This window comes from Vitis vinifera, chromosome 14 (assembly GCF_030704535.1).
Source record: "Vitis vinifera cultivar Pinot Noir 40024 chromosome 14, ASM3070453v1".
In the NCBI taxonomy this organism is placed as follows: domain Eukaryota; kingdom Viridiplantae; phylum Streptophyta; class Magnoliopsida; order Vitales; family Vitaceae; genus Vitis; species Vitis vinifera.
In genome coordinates, this window is record NC_081818.1 from 6,616,974 (window position 1) to 6,637,246 (window position 20,273).

At 31.9% G+C, this 20,273-nt stretch overlaps 1 protein-coding gene across 6 annotated transcripts; it reads right to left on the reverse strand.

Annotated features, from left to right (window-relative positions):
* LOC104881413 (uncharacterized) lies at window positions 1-8,775 on the reverse strand. 6 transcript variants are annotated; one of them, XM_010661613.3, is made up of 7 exons: window positions 8,314-8,775; window positions 4,788-4,913; window positions 3,222-3,274; window positions 2,389-2,444; window positions 2,257-2,286; window positions 913-2,159; window positions 1-349 (listed from the first exon to the last, which is right to left on the reverse strand). In XM_010661613.3, the coding sequence occupies exons 1-6, from the start codon at window positions 8,514-8,516 to the stop codon at window positions 2,034-2,036; spliced, it is 594 nt and encodes a 197-aa protein (XP_010659915.1). In that variant the 5' UTR covers window positions 8,517-8,775; the 3' UTR covers window positions 1-349; window positions 913-2,033. The 6 variants fall into 6 exon arrangements, with proteins under 6 accessions (XP_010659915.1, XP_010659914.1, XP_059598597.1 ...); XM_010661612.3 differs by having other exon boundaries at window positions 3,210-3,274; window positions 8,314-8,772; XM_059742614.1 differs by having other exon boundaries at window positions 4,788-4,889; window positions 8,314-8,771.
* Window positions 8,776-20,273: the final 11,498 nt, after the last annotated feature.

Below are 20,273 nucleotides of genomic sequence, written 5' to 3' on the forward strand. Positions count from 1 at the left end.
TCTAGTGAAAAACATCATCAAGTTCTCCCATCAATTCCGTAATAATTATGCATTTACATAACCCCAAAAAGGGTTCTTTACACACTTGAAAAAGAGCCAACTGCCACCCCAACTGCCCAAAAATAGACAAAGCAACTCAACTTCCTTCACAACATGGCAAGAACAAAACCTTCTAAAACAGACACAGGGCCTATAATTTACATGTACATGGTAGAATTGGCTGAGAGCAGCCTTCATTGCTTTGATGGCAAGGTTGGTGCATTGGACTCCACCAGTATGGACCATAGAATCTGGACATCTTCATACTGGCAGGACTTCACATCCTCGTACAGTATGTATATCCCTCTACCTGAAAAAAGGCACCAAAGAAAGATGATTTGCAGTTAACCAAAAGGAGTGTAAATAATCAACCTCAAGAATGGAATGGCTGAACTGAATGTGGACGGAGAGATGAACAGATTACAGTGAAATAGATGCATGAGGCATTCATGGGATTCAGTGGATTCATTTCTATGATATGGGCATATGAAAACCCCTGGAGCAGTGAAGCAGCAACAAGATATTGGCTCAAAGTTCAGCATACATATATATATATATATATATATAGAGCTCCAGATTAAAGAGATGATGGAGTTTAATGCCGGGTTTTTAACCGATGTTTTTCAGAACTTTAGGGGAGACTATTGGATCATAACACTGCTATAAATGTGTGTGAAAGAGAGTAAGCTAATAATTTGCATGAACAACCAACAGCAAAGAAGAAGAAGAGGGGGGGAATCGTATGTTAATAATGCAGAAATGTGAAGAAACTGGCTAATGCTAGTGTGTGATTTGCTAGAAGGCGAAAAAAAATGAAATAACTATGGAAACAGTAAAACCAGAATGTTAAAAGATTGAATGTGGAGGGCATACTCTTTTTTTGAGTGGAGTGCAGGCGAAACCAGAGCTTCCTCAATGGGGAGAAGAGGGATTGAAGCCACCTCATTTGGAGAAATGGGTGTGCTTCATGGTAGGTGAAAGGAAGGAATGAAATAGAGGGAGGGGGGTGGGGGGGTTGGGGTGGGGAACTGTTGGTTTGCTTAGACAAGGGTGCATTAGATATTACTATTTTCTAACACATTTTTCCACTCTTCTACAGGCCAAAGATAATGAAAAAACAAAATTTTATTTTGGTGCCAAGTCTTTTCACCCCCTTTTTTCCTTGCAGGAGGAGCCAACTCTTTTATCAGTCGTTTTCCAAGATTCCTGAGCTCTTTCATTTCTCCTCTCAAATGCCCACAGTGTCCTCACATTTATATCATTTTATAGCTTTTACTTGCCTTTGGTTTCTTCTCTGTGCCTCTCTGGTCCACCACTTGTGAGTATAATGACAGAATTGGTATAGGTTCAGGATGAGAACTGTGCAGCTAACACCTGTTTTGCCAATCAAAGATAGGTGGAGATCAGCTTAGTGTCATTGAAATAGAAAAATGCCAATACACTGTTGGTCTGCAACAATACCATTCTTAAGCCCAAGGACCCTCACCCAAGTGATGGCTCTGAGAATAGGCTTGTGGGGTGTGATGTTGTATGCCATCAAAGGTTTGACCTATCTTTATTGGACACCAATTGGTTTTCAAATGAGATCGTCGTCCATATCCGATCCAACACAAACATATCTAAAAGCTTCCACAAGGCTAAAAAATACCAAGTCCAAAAGGTAGTCATTCTTCCAAAATATTTCACCTGAACATGTCCTAAAGGACTTCCTTCAAGATTACGCCTGCCATTGAGAGTTTATATTTTGCACTATCCACATGAAAGTGAGAAAGACAACAAAGACAAGCTTCAAGTCAAAGATTTCATGTATATAAAACTATAAATAAATTGAATAGTACTCCAGATCCTCTTTGCTAAAACACCAAGTATTGAAAAGATGTATGAACTAACAGCTCTGTCTAATTTCTTCCATAGCTTCAGATGTGAAGAACCAATCAAATGCTGCTTCATACTTATGAAATCTCAACATGGAATCATTGAGATGAGCAGATAGACTATACAACTGCAGTGATGATAACCAAGACAAGGAGAAACACAGCCCCCCCTCCTAAAATTACAAGAATCACCCGGCAAATCCTCCAGTGCAAATTTTGTGATGCGAAAGAATTGGATAACGTGATCTGCAGAAAAACATAAACATGAATATGTAAGCAAAAGAAAAGAAAGGAAAACAATAAAGAAGAAACATGCAAAACAGTTTGCTCAAAATGGGAGTACCTGCAATTGACTGCGGGTTGCATCATCTGTCTGTCATTAAGCAGGAGAAATAACAGTCAGGGAAGTTCACAAAATGCTGATGCTGAAAATTTCAAGAACACTGTCCTTTAATGATTAGCTATGGCAACTTACAATAAGAGGCATCAGCAGCTCCAGGTCTTCTTGGGAGAATGTAACCTTTGTATGATCTGCATCACAAAGAAGACAAGTAAAAGGAAAAGGCAAAAAAGATGAATTGCAGTTTAGTCACCTCCAACTAACTAATCTTTTAGTCCTTTCTAGTGGATTAAATCAAGTGGATCGGTCTTGAACTTGAGTTTGTGAGAGACTCTTGCTGCCACCCTAGCTCTTTCATTTTAGCCCTTGCTTGTTCATGGTCTCATTTTAATCAAAGTGGTGATTTTCCAGGGAATTCCAGTTGTCCTAGTTTTACAATTTCATTTTCCACTATTGTTATTAAGCAGAGAGAAATAGAAACAAAGGTAAAAGAATGGCTGTGGGGCATTGGTTTTGATAATTTGAAGTTTCGTTCAATAACATATAGAAGAGTGGAAGGTTGACTAAAACAAGGCAATTCCTTGGGAGATAGAAATCTCACTTGGCAGCCCAACAACCCACTTGAAATGAATGGTTCAAGTTTGCTATCTTCCAATATGGAACAAATCCAGGCAAGCAAAATCCCTTGGATTATACAAACAAGTTGATTCGAGGTTACTCTCCTCAATCCACCATAGGAAAGTTGATGAAATGTTCTATCACTGATTAATAAAGCGGGGACGACAGGTTAGCTTTTTAACCAAAAGAGTCAGTTTCAGGTCTGGCCTCCAGGATGTAACAGTGAGGGTGCTCGGTAAGCAGTTGAATATCAGGCCCCAAACCAAACTCATCTCAAGCTCCAACTTTTCCAGTACAATAATTTTTTGTTTGTCTCATACAAGATTTTAAAGTTGTACCTTGGTAATAACCAATGTCCGTTGCAGAGGTTTCTTTGGCATCCCCAGTAGCTAAGTTTCCTGACCTGTATAAGAAATAGACATGGCAGCAAAGTAATAAGCCCATAGCAATAAAAATGTCACCCTAGCAAATCGAAGAGATGAACCCTAATGAAGGTGTCATATAAGGATGTGCAAGTTGTATTTTGACAATGGTTCTAAGTATATTCTCATCAATCCAATAATCTTCTAAGTGGTTTTGATGAACAACCATGAATTCAGTAAGAAGATATAAAATACAAGATATGGAATGTCTAATTAGAGCTTAACAGCTTATTACAATTCAACCAAGTCATCCCCTAATGCTCCTCACAAATAAGATGCATATATTAAAGATAAGACACCCAAACAAAACAAGCAGGTGCGACCCTAGTGTAGGGACCCCTCCCTCCGAGAACACGTGGCACGCATCTTACAGTGACATATGGCACGCATTGTCATCCGAGTCACCCTCATCCGAATCTTCCTATAAAGCACACATGGCACGCTTTTCCGGACTACCTCAAGGAAGATCAAACGACACTTATAAACGTATCATCCGGACGGCTTACACAATACATCCGGATGATCAACATATGTCATCCGGATACAATGGTCCGGATCATTGACTGAAGTAAGCAAGTCTCACACGTTATCACAACAACCAGCCATGGCCCACGTTTCGCCACCTACAGGGTGAGAGGACAGAATGAAGTGACAATAAGTCACCTCCTACGATCATTCCACATGATCACTTCCCACGATCTCTGACAGCCGCATCACCTACCACGATCCCTGTCAGCCGCCCGTAGGGTGATGATGGCTCTGCTGCCACCTAATGTCATCATGACAACATAAAATATCTCTCCACCATTAATGAGAGGAACAGTGCTCTTGGAACTATATATATATACCTTCACACAGAGAGGAAGGTAAGCTTGCGATACCTAGTAAAAAGCCAACTGATTATCTCTCTCCAACCATGGCTGACAAAACCATCGGAGGGTGCGTCTGGACACCCTGTCCGGACGTCTTTTGCAGGTATAGCGACTGAGTCAAGAACCTATATTGGTTGAGGTCGCGCATCCATCCATTTGGCAACTACGTGGAACACCAGGAGCGCGAGGCATCAACACCTAGAACTATATGCCACTACAAAGTGTCCTCTTGAGATGCTTCAGAGTTCAGTAAGATCATGGAAATGGACAAGCACTACAAGGGAAATAGAAAAATGAATACAATGGTAGTTCATTGAATGGGAGCATGTTGATTCTAAGAACAAGATAATTTAAATTATGTTAGTGTTTCTATTAATTCAAGAACATCGGAAACTTGGCAACATGAGAGAGACACTGATTAAGGGAGTGGTTTTTTCAATTTTTGTGAGGAATGGTGGTGTGCAGAAAAACCCTGTTTTTGCTGATAGCTACACAGAAAGTAAAAGCATTACAAAATCCATTAGCAATAGATCACCCGCATAGGTCATGCTTCAATGTGTACACTATTCGATAATGGCTCAGCTGCCTCCTAAGAGGGAAAATGAGATGACAATAGCCATACCTTTCTTTGGATGGCAATGCATACAGACTCTGAAACACCATTCTTGTTCTTAGCTGGATATTTGATAGCATTTTCCATCGAAAATCCAAATCTCGATCAGTTCTGTAAATCCACTCCAGCAATAATCTACACATTACTTAAGAAGCAAAAGAATTACAAATTTAATGGATTATTGTTCCTTCATGTGGCTGCATAAGGACTTTTAGCTATGATGATTCACTAATGATAATCTGTAATATGTTGATGTGCACGTTCAGAAAGATTTTAGGACAAAAGGATGATTGAGCATATTGCTAAAGTGGATTGGTTATAATCAGGAACATCCCAGATTTGTGACATGATCACGAGCCCACGGATTGCATCCATACCATAATCTCTCCATACCATACTAATCAGTGCTCCTGAACTCAGATCACACTCTCCCTTAGCATGCAGAGCAAGAATTAGGTTTCCATAACTGGCATGTGATTTTACAAAGAGATGGAAAGAATGAAAAATGGATTGCCAAGATGCTAGTCCTAAGAATTGGAGATTTGTGCTCCAATGAGAAGGCAAAGAAAATAATAAGGCCGAGGAGAAAAACAGTAGACAAGGCTTCATAACTTCCCATGGTCCTTGAGCTGATTAAACACAAACAAAACTGATAAAAAGGTCTTAAATTCATAACCATTCAAATGAAATTATAATAAAAAAGGGACACCTATTTATTGGAGTTATAACACCTATTGATTGCTGAACCAAAAGTTGCTTGCTATCAACTTTTTTAGTCAGACTGAGCTTGGATCAGTCAACAATTCAAATCTTAAATGTAGTTTGTGTAGCCATGTAATGGAAAACAATACCTATACTACTTAGTAAAAAAATTGCTCAATTTCAAGGTTGTGATGCAAATCTATCTATTATTTCTTTTGAAAGACCTAGATATCCTTCAATTGAGTACATTTTGTCAAAAGGCCTAAGAGATATTGCATATTACCATAGGACATAGGACACAAAGCATAGACAATACCGTTTATGATGGACACAGTATCTAACACTATACCCCTTGCAATAATTCTGAAAATAGAATTTGCCATAAAAAGGGTAAGCCTCATCAATTTGTTGAAACAATAAGTTGTCAAGTTTCTGTTTTGTTAAATTTGAAGGAAGAAGAGGCTGGTTTTGTTCAAACCTAGGGTGCATTATGGTTTGGTATATAACAACCTACTCCCTTATTGTTCGCTCTATGCCCAATGGGCCTTCACGTCGACAAGAAAAATTCATACACATACAGTGTCAAAAACTTTTTCCCCTATCTAACGTGAGATATCACAATCACCCCTTATGCAAACATGATGTCCTTGTCGTGTCCCATAAGAGAACGAGTTCAAACGAACAAACATCCTTTGCAAGGTCAAACAACCTCCCACACCAAGTCAGGAATTTAGTTTGATATCATTTGTAACAACCTGCTTTTTTTCATGTAGATATTGTTCTTTTTAGACTTGATGGACTCTCATTGTTTTAAAATGTGTCTACATAGTGAAAAAAAACTAATACATATATTATGTCAAAAACTTCTTCCCCTATTTGATCCAATGTGGAACATCACAATCACCTCCCACACAGACACGATGTCCTCATTGTGTCCCATAAGATTGCAGGGTTAAATAAATAGCTATTCATTATTGGAACAAACAAAACAAAGGCTCATATAAGGGTTGGGGATCAACTTTTATATTATTTGTAGCAACCTACTCTTTACCATGTAAATATTATCCGTTTTGGGTTCAATGAGGCTCTCATGACCTTAAAACGTGTCTACATAGTTGAGAGAAACTCATACATATATATAGTGTCAAAAACTTTTTTCTCATATCCTTTATAGGACATCACAATTATCTCCCCTACAGAGACAATTTTCTTAGTATCCCACGAAATTGTGGGACTAAACAAACAAACTCTCCTTTTAAAGTGGAATAGATAGAGCCCCACACAAGGCTTAGAGATTGACTCTAATACTATTTAAAATAACTCGCTTCCTCTCATATAAATATTGACAGTTTTATGTTTCATGGGTCTTCACGACTTTAAAATACATTTACATTGTTAAGAGGAGTTTATACATATATAATATTAGGAATTTCTTTCCCTATCCGATGTAAGATATCACAAGGTCATCCAACCCATGGTTTTGGTTGGTGTGAGCAAGGTTTGAACGGGTTAGGGTCAGGCCTGGATTAGAAAAATATCAACCCAATTATTCTAGAAAATATTAAAGTTGAAATAGGTTAAAGGTTCACATAGCTTGCCAAAACTAAAACCTACACATTATTAGTTATTTATTATTTATTTTAATTATATTATCTATTATTTTATTTGAAGCACAAAAATTAGAAGGAATAATCTAACATTTCTGACTTTTAAATTATCTTAAACTAATGAGTTTATCATTTCCGTTCACTTTTAAATTATCTTAAACTGATGAGTTTATCATTCCCGTTTAATTGTTACAGTACTGTAGAATGTTGAAATTTGAGTTTATGGGTTGTCGTTTATATTAAACTAACAACTAATAAATATATTTTACGGTGGCTCTGAGACATTTAGTTTTTAGTCATTTATATGATTTATGTGGCATAGACTAAAATAATTGTTTTATTTAATACGCTAAGAGAACTCATGGCAACCATGGCAACCCAAGTTGCCCATAAGCTTGGCATGGATAGATAATTCCCAACAAGACCTCAGGTTAGGTAAGGCGTGGGTTAGACATATTGACAGATGGGTTTGGCAATGGTCAACCTTCTAACCTGCCCAAGTTGCAGGGTGGCCTAGTCAAGCATCTGTCAAAGGTCCAATTCAGTATGATTTTTTTAGAAATGCCATGAACGGGCTTGACAAAACCCTAATAGCTCTAGAAATCACCTCTAAACCAGCCTACTCAACATAAAGGAAAAATCATACTCATAAGATCTGTTTGGACTTGAAAATGTAAAGCACTGACAAATTGAAGACTTCTAACAAGACATGAACTACTCAAAGGCCAATTAAATGGCAAAGTGTCACTCAAAATGAGCCTCAAAAGACTTTCTGCAAATCATGGAACTCTCTCAATTGCTTGTAACACTTCTGATGGACTGAGGTTGTTCTATGCACCCAAAACTAAATCAGCCCAACTATGAATTTTGAATCTTGCTCTATTTCACCGGCCATAAATTTACAGGAGAGGTCAAGAAGAAAAAGAAAAATCATAAACTCAACATATCAGATGGTATAAAACATGAATTGATCCATAAATTCATTATAGAGTTCATCCAAGGAAAACAACACTTGAAGTATTCATAGAGAAGGGGAAAAAGTTCTGTTTCATCAAAACCCAACACTCATGTATTCATTGAAAAAGACAAAGAAACCAATCTACAACGCAATAACAAACAAACTTAGAGGCAATGCCCAATTGATTCCGCAAAGACCCAAGTGAGAAAACAAAGATGTAACCACACAAGAGTATGAGTATTGAGTAGAGAGATGGAGAGAGACTTACAAGATGGGTTTGGAAGGTGGGTTGTGAAGAAGAGATTCAAGTCGATCAAGCTTGATTCCAAGGTCGAAAAGATTGGATCGAGCAGTGTCTCCAAGTGCTTGCTGTGGGTTGTTTTCGATTTTGATCTCTAAGTTCTCCACCAACCTTGAAGCCTCTTGCGCCTCTCTAATCCATGCATTTATGAACAGAGACTGCACGCCCATCTCCCTTCTCCGCTCCTCCTTCCCCTCTGTCTCCACAACCACTCTTGTCTTCTTCTTTAGCCCTCCAAATTTAGCACGGACGATTGAAAACAATCAGAAAAGTTTTCACACTCGCAAACAAAAAATAGTGACCTTGTTTCGGAAAATCTTTGTCATCGATCTTATCCTACATTCTTTTGGAAAATGTTATGGTGCAACTAAACACCATATATATCGTTATGATACAAATTAGAAATCGCAATTTGAAAACACGGTTTTTCAACATGTATTAAAACCACAACTTTAAATTTGCGATTCTAGCTCTACCCACCTCCTAGGCTTCTTGTTTAGGGGGTTCAAGCTAAGAACAACCCAAACCTATCCATCAATAAGCCTACGTCAAACCCATGCAAAGTCTATGGACAATACGGGTTCTTATTGGTTACCATGGATTTCTTCTATTATCAAATAAAATGATTATTTTATAGAGATTAATATAGAAAAAAGGCAAGATACAGAAAATATTGCATAACATTCTCGTTGATGATGGTAATGAACATTTATATACAAATTTTCATTATATAGTTTGATCATTTTCCTGAGGTTGTGTTTGGTTCCGGAAAATACTAAAGAAAAAAAAATGTAAAAGAAAATTATTTTTTCATATTTGGTTATCTTATGAAAAATATTAAAAAAAATCAAACATAATTAAAATTATTTAAAAATTTATATATTTTTAAATTATTTAATTTTTATATCAATAAGTTAAAATAAATAAAATGAGTTAAAAATACCAAATAAAAATAATTTATGGACTTTTAATCTATTTTTTATTTTTCTTCACTTTTTCTTTTTTTCTACTTTTCCTTTGCATTTTCTTTCTCTTACATTTTCCCTTAAATTTTTTAGGAACCAAACATAGCCTAATACTTTGTGCATTATTTTCAAATTAGTGAGAGAAGTAGTATCCTCTTGAATATCTTCTTTTTGAATTGTAAGTATTTTCCTCAATTAAACATGATATAATTTCTTAGAATTGAAAATGTATTAGTAAAAAAGATGTCCATTACTAGTGAAAAAAAAAAAAAAAAGACTTTTCATGTATGAGAAGTTTTTTTTTTCATATTTGGAGTGTTTGCATTATGGTAGTATTTTATTCCGAAAAAAAAAAAACAAAAAACCTTGTTGGAAATTAATATCATATTTATATGTACAAGATTACCGAAGTTTGGTAGTTTATTTTTAAATATAAGTTTGGAAAGTATGAAAATTATTACCATATTTTGGATGCATATAATTTTGAAAATAAAACTTGTCCAAAGTTGGATATAACTATTATGATATTAATTTAAGTATTTTTTTATTACCATTTATAGTGAATTGACAACCTATTTATAATTTTTTATCAATTGATAAATTATAGATAAAAATTTTATCTGTTTTTGTTTCAAAATGTGTCTTTTTTATTTATAAGAAGAGAAATTTTAAAATAAAAATATTTATTTTATATAAAGGATAAACATGGAATAAAAAAGATAAAATTTTAAAATTCACTTACTATTTTTGGGTGTAATTTAATGTTAAAAATATGTTACTAAATGTACTTAAAAACCTATAATTTTTATCAATAATAAAAGAAAAAAAAAGATATACAAAAATAATAATAATAAAATAATAATAAAAATTATTTTATATACATATTACTATTTGTAGTGAAAAAAAAACACTTTGACTACCTATTTAAATTTTTTTTATTTACTTATTTGATTAAAAATTTATCCCATTTGTTTTAAAAGATATATTTTTATTTAAAAGAAGATAATTTTATGATAAAATTATTTAAGAATAAAAATATTTATTTTCTAAAAAATATAAAGAATAAGTCAAAAATATAAAATTTTAAAATTCACTTTATCATATTTTTGTACTCAAGGTAGTCTATATAAACCTTGCTCTCTTTCTATAACAATGGGAGGTTTTTTATCCGGACATTAGCTTTTCCTAGCATAAGTTAAGATGAAATTTTGTTTATGACAAAAAAATTGTGTCCAAACATATGATTTCTTGTAGTGATATTAGTGGCCAAAAGGTTATGCAAGAGCAATGAGATCTTTCTTAAGTGCATTTCCAAAATCTCCAAAGGAACTGTCATATTTGAGGAAGTGGTTCAAATGGACAAACAATAACCTAATACATGCAATTGAAAGGTGAGAAGTCAAATCTGATGAAGGCCATGACCCAACTCGAGAAGAGGGTTGAAGAATTGGAGAAGATGGTGAAAGATAAAGATGAGAGAGTCTTGGGTCTAAGAGAGGAGAAGATGGAGGCCTTATGACAACTATCTATGTATGAAAATTAACTTATCTTTTTGCTTAAAGAAAAATTGTTGAAAGTCTTAGTAAAGGATAATGCGACGTAAATAAAGCGAATCTATGACGTTTTTTTTTTTTTTTTTTTTTTTTGGGAAATCGCATTGATCCTAAAAGAAAATAAAATAGAGATTAATGGTAAAGTTTATAAAAGTGGAAAACATTAGACACTGGAAATTTGAATATGAAAGGTTGGATGGTGACAAAAAAAAAAACTGAACATTTGATTGAGAATGAACATTTGAAAAAAAAAAAAAAAACCAATCAGACTAGTAATTTAGAAGTTGAACTGAACTAGAGAATGGAATATTTCAATCGAGAAAAAGAGAATTTAATAATGAAAAAAGAGATTATTGTGAGAAGAATTGATGATGAATATCTAAAAATGGATTATGCTAATAAAGAAAAGATTTTGCATAGCCTCAAAGAAAGTATCAATCAATGGAAAGAGATGACAATTTGGATTAATGCAAGAGAGGTGATCAACCAAGAATAAGAGATAACCTCGATAATTATGATATTTTTCAAGCACAAAGACAAGGGTTGAATGTAGAGAGAAGAGGGAGTGGCAACAATAAATGACATAGGCTCTGACAATCCCATGAAGAAAATTTGTCAAAGCAGGAAAGATGAGAAGGAAGAAGAGCAATAAGGAGTGGACAAGGTGTAGAAGATAAAGCATGGGTCACCCATGCTATGGGAAAAAATGAGTATAAAAGGCTCTGAAAATGGGATTGATGACGATGAAGATTTGAAGCAAAAACTAGACAAACCGATAATTTAAAAGTTGAACTAAACTAGAGAATGCGTGAAACAAAGGCTAATTTAATTATGCTAAAACACCTAAGAAAGGAGAGGAGATTTGGGTTTAAAAACTTTTTTCCAAAGCTACTCTTAATCAATAAATAAAAGAACAATAAATATAAAGAGATAAGAATTAGAAAGATTGCAAACATGGGGTTTATAGTGGTTTGACAATTCTCACCTTTATCCACTCTCTCCAAGATCCTTTAGAGTGAGGGTTCCACTAATGTAAAGCTTCCAACAAAGCTTTCAAGTTCTTACAATTGGATTCATCAACTCCAATGAGAGCTACAAACCACTCTTCAAGTTTATTCCTAACTTAAAACTTTAACACTTCATCCTTACTTCAATAAATGAGAGTTTAAGTCATTTAACTTAGCACAATTAATGAACAAGTACAAAGAAACTAAGATGAGCAACAAGAGTGCGTTAGGAAATATTTGCAAGCAACATATTTTAATGCGCCAAAAAGAGATGAAAGATTTCAAATAGAGAAACAAGTAGGTAGAAAATTAAGTGCAAGTGTTCTCATCATAATAAATAAATAAGAATTCTTTATTTATAGTTTTGGAACCTCAAACACCAAAAAATACACCAATAGGCATTTTTTGATCGAGCTCGATCGAGTGATTAACTAGTCATTGGACATTTAATACTCTATAGGTGACTGTTAGGGTTCAACCAAATCTCGACTTGGAATGGGGTACCCGTTGCTTGGGAAATCATTTTTCTTGACCAGGAAGCAACTCTGTTGGAAGAAAGAGAAAATTTTGTGCACCCCCTAACTAATGCTCGACCAAGAAAGGGCAATCAAACGTTTTGTCAACCAGTTGAACAAAATTCAAGTAAAAACCTATAGATTTCATTCTAAAACCCTTCTAACACCTAGTCGTCACCTTAAGGTACCTTAGTAGGTCAAGATAAAATAAATTTGCCTAAGGTTTTAGAAGATATACTCGAGTTTGATAAAATATGAACTTTAAACCTTGAACCGAGTATAAAAAATGATGCATGCATATGTTAAAATCCTTAGTACACCAAAGTATTCATCTTACATTGAGTTAGTTTTCATGCACACTTGATCTTGCTTTCCTTGAATCCTTTGATGATTAAGTTAATTTCTCACTTGATTTTCTTGATTACTACCTAAAACTCATCTCGATTTTAATTCATTAGTATGCTAACCATTATTTGTTATCATCAAAACTCACTTAGAAGAATCCTTGGGCTACTAGAATGAAACATTTAAATTGGAAAAGAGATAATTTAATCATGGAAAAAGAGGTTGTTGTGAGAAGAATTGATGAGGAATATTTAAAAAAGGAATATGCTAACAAAGAAAAGATTTTGCATAGCCATAAAGAAAGTATCAATTGTTGGAAAGGGATGACCATTTGAATTAATGTAAGAGAGATGATCAACAAAGGATAAAAGATAACTTCGATGATCACCATTTTTTTTTCAAGCACAAAGATGAGGGATGGATGCAAAGGGAGAAGGGGGAAAGGTAGTGAGAAATGGCATAGCCTCCGACAATCCCATGAAGAAACTTTGTTAAAACAAAAAAGAGAAAAAAGAAGATAATCAATAAGGAGTGGGTGAGGTGTAGAAGATAAAGCACAGGTCACCCTCATTCATGCTAGGGGAAAGGATGAGTATGAAAGTTCTAATACCATATAAAGAAAGAATAAGATAGAAAAAATATGGCATGACCGAATATTTATATACAAATAACATTTGAGTTCTACTTTAATTCAAACTCTATCTTATATTATAACTTTAAACTAATAATAGACTTATACTCTAATTCAAACTAACAATAAACAGATAAATACTAATATTTAAATTAAGGATAAATATTAACTTTCTTTAGTAATTAAAAAATTAAGTCCTGATTTGTTTAGCATGTTTCTTTGAGAATATGGTTGGATATTTATTTCTATTTTCTGTAAAATTAAATTCAGAAAATGGAAAAATTGAAACACTAATTTGGTATTTTCAAATTTTTCTTAAGAAAAGTATATTATAGAAAGTAATTTATTTCAATGGATCAAAATGTGCACAATTCCACAATTCATTTGTTAATTATAGATATATTAAAATTTTATATTACACTATTATAATAATTAATAGAGAAAATAAATAAAAAAAGAATAATGAATAGATATAATTTAGTTATTTAATTATTTTTCATGTAAGAAAAATCGATACCAAATAAACAAATACAGTCAATGATCAATTTTTTCTGTTAATTATAGTATCTTTTTTAGTATACTATCAAAATAACTAATATTTATGGGAAAAGAAAATTAAAGAAAAAAAAAGAATAATCAACCAATGCAATTTGATTATTTTCATTATTTTTCATCCAAAAAAAATTAGTATCAAACAAGGTTTGCTCTTTTTCATTTTATAAAAACAAATTTCACCATTTTTTTTAACCAAATGTATTTTTTTTTTTTTTAAACATAGAAAAATGAAAATTATTTTAAAAAAATAAAAACTATAAAACATTTTCTAAACCAAACTCAACCTAAATATCAAAATTCATAGAATAAATTATTAGTTACTAATTTAACATTAACAATTATTTATAAATTAAGACTTCAACCATTAAAGATACTTTAATAATTAAAGTAAATAATAAATTTATTAATCTAATATAATTAAAATTAAGAACAATTATAGTTCTCTCTTATCATTTTTATATATTTTTAAATAAAACAATATATACTATGGTTATAAATCAATAAATAATGTGTAAGTTCATGTTTAGGTAGATAGATCAAACCTTCAACCTATGTTATTCCTAATACTTCAAATTGGTATTTCTGTAATTTGTTCAAACATTGGCCATGTCAACTCGAACATCTAGGTAAGCGTGATTGGCCCACCCAAGTTACAACCTTAAATAACATTTCAGATTGATTCGTAATACTATAACTTTGGTGAATTGTTAGGTTAACCTGCACCAAATTCAAGATATTAATATACCTAATTCCAACTTGTACCGAACTCAACCTGAATTCCTACCACGTACCAAACCTAACGGTAATTAAGTTTCCATCATCAGTTTCCACGAGTCATTAAACAAAATAATTATTTAAGACCGTATAAAATAAAAATCATATTATGAAATAAAATATTAAAAGTTAATACACTATAAAAGTATAAAGGTGATTTTTATAAGTCACATAAAATAATTTAAAATATAAAAAAAGAAAAAAAAACAACAAAAGTGCACAGGAAAGTGATAATAAATTGGTGCAATTTGCTTAGAGAATAAGTCAAAGCATGTTACTATGTTAGAGAAGGACAAGGCATGAGAAGACAAATGCAACAAATAAAATATTAAAGAGGCATATTTACCCTCAAATGATTTGTGAAAAAGATGTTAAAAATCCATTAAATATATATATATATATATATATATATATATATATATATATATATATAAAATATTTGTTGTCCGATGAATGCAGGATATGGGTCATTCCCTACTTTAATAATTGTGGACTAGGAATTTTATTAGTCTAATAGTCACACCCACACATTTACATTTTTGTCCCCATTATCTAAGTTAATTTTTTTTCCCTTAATATTAATGAATAATTAATTCCACATACCATAGTTTTTGAAAAGTGTGTTTTGATACACTTGTATGAAAATAATCATAAAATAAGAATCCAAGCACAAAGATGATTTTGATAAGAGATAACGTCGATAATTTTCATATTTTTCAAGCACAAAGATGAGGGTTGAATCTAGAGAAAAGAAGGAGAGGCAACAAGAAATGACATAAGCTCCGACGATCCTATGAAGAAAATTTGTCAAAGCAGGAAAGATGAGAAGGAAGAAGACCAATAAGAAGTGGACAAGGTGTAGAAGATAAAGCATGGGTTGCTATGGGAAAAGATTATTATAAAAGGTTCTGAAAAGGGATTGATGAGGATGAAGATTTGAAGCAAAAACTAGACATGCCAGTAATTTAAAAGTTGAACTAAACTAGAGAATGCGTAAAATAAAGGCTAATTTAATTATGCTAAAACACCTAAGAAAGGGGAGGAGATTTGGGTTTAAAAGATTTTTCCAAAGCTACTCTTAATCAACAAATAAAATAACAATAAATATAAAGAGATAAGAATTAGAACGATTGCAAACACGGGGTTTATAGTGGGTTGACAATTCTCACCTTCGTCCACTCTCTCCAAGATCTTTTAGTGTGAGGGTTCCACTAATGTAAAGCTTCCAACAAAGCTTTCAAGTTCTTACAATTGGATTCATCAGATCCAATGAGCGCTACAAACCACTCTTCAAGTTTATCCCTAACTTAAAACTTTAACACTTAATCGTTACTTCAATAAATGAGAGTTACTCAACTTAGCACAATTAATGAAGAAGTACAAAGAAACTAGGATGAACAACAAGAGTGCACTAGGAAATATTTGCAAGTAAGAGATTTTAATGCGCCAAAAAGAGATGAAAGTTTTCAAAGAGAGAAACAAGTAGGTAGAAAATTAAGTGCAAGTGTTCTCGTTATAATAAATAACTAAAAATTCTTTATTTATAGGTTTGGAACCTCGAACACCAAAAAATGCACCGATAGACATAACCAGTCGTTGGACATTTAATACTCTATAAGTGACTGTTAAGGTTCAACCAAATCTTGACCTGGAATGGGGTACCCGTTGCTTGGGAAAGCATTTTTCTTGACCAAGAAGCAACTCTTTTGGAAAAGAGATAAAATTTTGTGCACCCCTTAACTAATGTTCAACCAAGAAAGGACAATCAAACGTTTTGTCTACCAGTTGAACAAAACTCAAGTAAAAACTTATACATTTCATTCTAAAACCCTTCTAACACCTAGTCAACACCTTAAGGTACCTTAGTAGGTCAAGATAAAATAAATTTGCCTAAGGTTTTAAAAGATATACTCAAGTTTGATAAAATATGAACTTTAAAGCTTGAACCGAGTATAAAAAATGATGCATGCATATGTTAAAGTCCTAAGTACACCAAAGTATTCATCTTACATTGAGTTAGTTTTCATGCACACTTGATCTTGCTTTCCTTGAATCCTTTGATGATTAAGTTAATTTCTCACTTGATTTTCTTGATTACTACCTAAAACTCATCTCGATTTTAATTCATTAGTATGCTAACCATTATTTGTTATCATCAAAACTCACTTAGAAGAATCCTTGGGCTACTAGAATGAAACATTTAAATTGGAAAAGAAATAATTTAATCATGGAAAAAGAGGTTGTTGTGAGAAGAATTGATGAGGAATATTTAAAAAAGGAATATGCTAACAAAGAAAAGATTTTGCATAGCCATAAAGAAAGTATCAATTGTTGGAAAGGGATGACCATTTGAATTAATGTAAGAGAGATGATCAACAAAGGATAAAAGATAACTTCGATGATCACCATTTTTTTTTCAAGCACAAAGATGAGGGATGGATGCAAAGGGAGAAGGGGGAAAGGTAGTGAGAAATGGCATAGCCTCCGACAATCCCATGAAGAAACTTTGTTAAAACAAAAAAGAGAAAAAAGAAGAGAATCAATAAGGAGTGGGTAAGGTGTAGAAGATAAAGCACAGGTCATCCTCATTCATGCTAGGGAAAAGGATGAGTATGAAAGTTCTAATACCATATAAAGAAAGAATAAGATAGAAAAAATATGGCATGACCGAATATTTATATACAAATAACATTTGAGTTCTACTTTAATTCAAACTCTATCTTATATTATAACTTTAAACTAATAATAGACTTATACTTTAATTCAAACTAACAATAAATAGATAAATACTAATATTTAAATTAAGGATAAATATTAACTTTCTTTAGTAATTAAAAAATTAAGTCCTGATTTGTTTAGCATGTTTCTTTGAGAATATGGTTGGATATTTATTTCTATTTTCTGTAAAATTAAATTCAGAAAATGGAAAAATTGAAACACTAATTTGGTATTTTCAAATTTTTCTTAAGAAAAGTATATCATAGAAAGTAATTTATTTCAATGGATCAAAATGTGCACAATTCCATAATTCATTTGTTAATTATAGATATATTAAAATTTTATATTACACTATTATAATAATTAATAGAGAAAATAAATAAAAAAAGAATAATGAATAGATATAATTTAGTTATTTAATTATTTTTCATGTAAGAAAAATCGATACCAAATAAACAAATACAATCAATCGATCAATTTTTTCTATTAATTATAGTATTTTTTTTATTATACTATTAAAATAACTAATATTTATGGGAAAAGAAAATTAAAGAAAAAAAAGAATAATCAACAAATGCAATTTGATTATTTTCATTATTTTTCATCCAAAAAAAAATTAGTATCAAACAAGGTTTGCTCTTTTTCATTTTATAAAAACAAATTTCACCATTTTTTTTTTAACCAAATGTATTTTTTTTTTTTAAAACATAGAAAAATGAAAATTATTTTTAAAAAATAAAAACTATAAAACATTTTCTAAACCAAACTCAACCTAAATATCAAAATTCATAGAATAAATTATTAGTTACTAATTTAACATTAACAATTATTTATAAATTAAGACTTCAACCATTAAAGATACTTTAATAATTAAAGTAAATAATAAATTCATTAATCTAATATAATTAAAATTAAGAACAATTATAGTTCTCTCTTATCATTTTTATATATTTTTAAATAAAACAATATATAATATGGTTATAAATCAATAAATAATGTGTAAGTTCATGTTTAGGTAGATAGATCAAACCTTCAACCTATGTTATTCCTAATACTCCGAATTGGTATTTCTGTAATTTGTTCAAACATTGGTCATGTCAACTCAAACATCCAATCAGGCACGATTGACCAACCCAAGTTACAACCTTAGATACCATTTCTGATCGATTCGTAATACTATAACTTTGGTGAATTGTTAGGTTAACCTGTGCCAAATTCAAGATATTAATATACCTAATTCCAACTTGTACCGAACTCAACCTGAATTCCTACCGCGTACCAAACCTAACGGCAATTTAAGTTTCCATCATCAGTTTCCACGAGTCATTAAACAAAATAATTATTTAAGAGCTTATAAAATAAAAATCATATTATGAAATAAAATATTAAAAGTTAATACACTATAAAAGTATAAAGGTGATTTTTATAAGTCACATAAAATAATTTAAAATATAAAAAAGGAAAAAAAACAACAAAAGTGCATAGGAAAGTGATAATAAATTGGTGCAATTTGCTTAGAGAATAAGCTAAAGCATGTTACTATGTTAGAGAAGGACAAGGCATGAGAAGACAAATGCAACAAATAAAATATTAAAGAGGCACATTTACCCTCAAATGATTTGTGAAAAAGAATATGTTAAAAATCCATTAAATATATATATATATATATTTAAAATATTTGTTGTCCGATGAACGCGGGATATGGGTCATTCCCTACTTTAATAATTGTGGACTAGGAATTTTATTAGTCTAATAGTCACACCCACACATTTACATTTTTGTCCCTGTTATCTAAGATGATTTTTTTTTTTTGACTTGATCTTAATGAATAATTAATTCCATATACCTTAGTTTTTGAAAAGTGTGTTTTCTTACGTTTTGAAAAGTGTGTTTTTATACACTTTTATGAAAATAATCATAAAATAAGAAATCAAGCTTATAAAATATAAATTTCAAGCATTTTATATATGTTTTGATCAAATATAGTATTTTTTACTATTTAGGTACTACCTTTTAATGGTATAAGACTTCGTCTAACCATTTTAGGTATTACTTTTGATGCGTGAATGCATGAAACTTGAATTATTTTTACAGTATTCTTATTTTGTAATTATTTTTATATGAGTGTATAAAAATATATTTTTGCCTTAATTTTTTGGATTAATTTGATTTGCCTCTTTCTTGAGATTTTAGTTAAATAAAAATAACCTTTATTAGTTTGAATATTCGTTAAATATCATATTTATTTTGAATTAGAAGGAATGTGGGTGAAAATATAAAATGAGAATGGTAAAAAAGATATTTGATGAAATCTCGAACCAATGAGGATTAAGTGTATTTAACCAAAATATCGGGAGTTCAATGAAATAAACCCTAGTGTTTTTTTTTCAAAAATTATTATTATTATTTTTTTGAGTAAGGGAAAAGGAAGAACTATATGATGGGCTGTTTTAGGTACAATAAATATATTTCCCAAAAATAGGCCGAATTTGGGCCGTAACGCGTGCCACCAAACTTCAACAAGCGCACGTGATGGCCACGACTCACGTCACTCACGTCCATAAAGTAAGAACAAAAAATATTAATTCATAAAAAATCACAATAATATTCTCTGTCTTTACATAAGCCTCCTTTTCTCACGCGTCATCGAGAGCGCGTTCATCCCACTTTCAACTTAAAAGTTGAAAAACCTCTCGTCTTACCTTTAATTAATTGGAGCGTGTTCTACACGCGCCGCTCCTGCAATGTATGGGAGACTAAAATAGCCTGTAAAATAAAGGCAAAAATAAAGCAAAAACCTTTGCCCAAAATTTGGCCAACCAATCAAAATCCATCCAAGCCATATATGGACATTTTCTAGAGAG

Bases quoted from the DNA above. Each gene is read 5' to 3' on its own strand.
- LOC104881413 (XM_010661612.3), bottom strand. From the start codon at position 8,516: ATGGGCGTGCAGTCTCTGTTCATAAATGCATGGATTAGAGAGGCGCAA. The intron at 2,445-3,209 runs GTACAACTTTAA...TTTGTGATGCAG, and splicing joins GGACATTGGTTATTACCAAG to ATCATACAAAGGTTACATTC. The intron at 2,287-2,388 runs GTAAGTTGCCAT...GCTTAATGACAG, and splicing joins AGCTGCTGATGCCTCTTATT to ACAGATGATGCAACCCGCAG.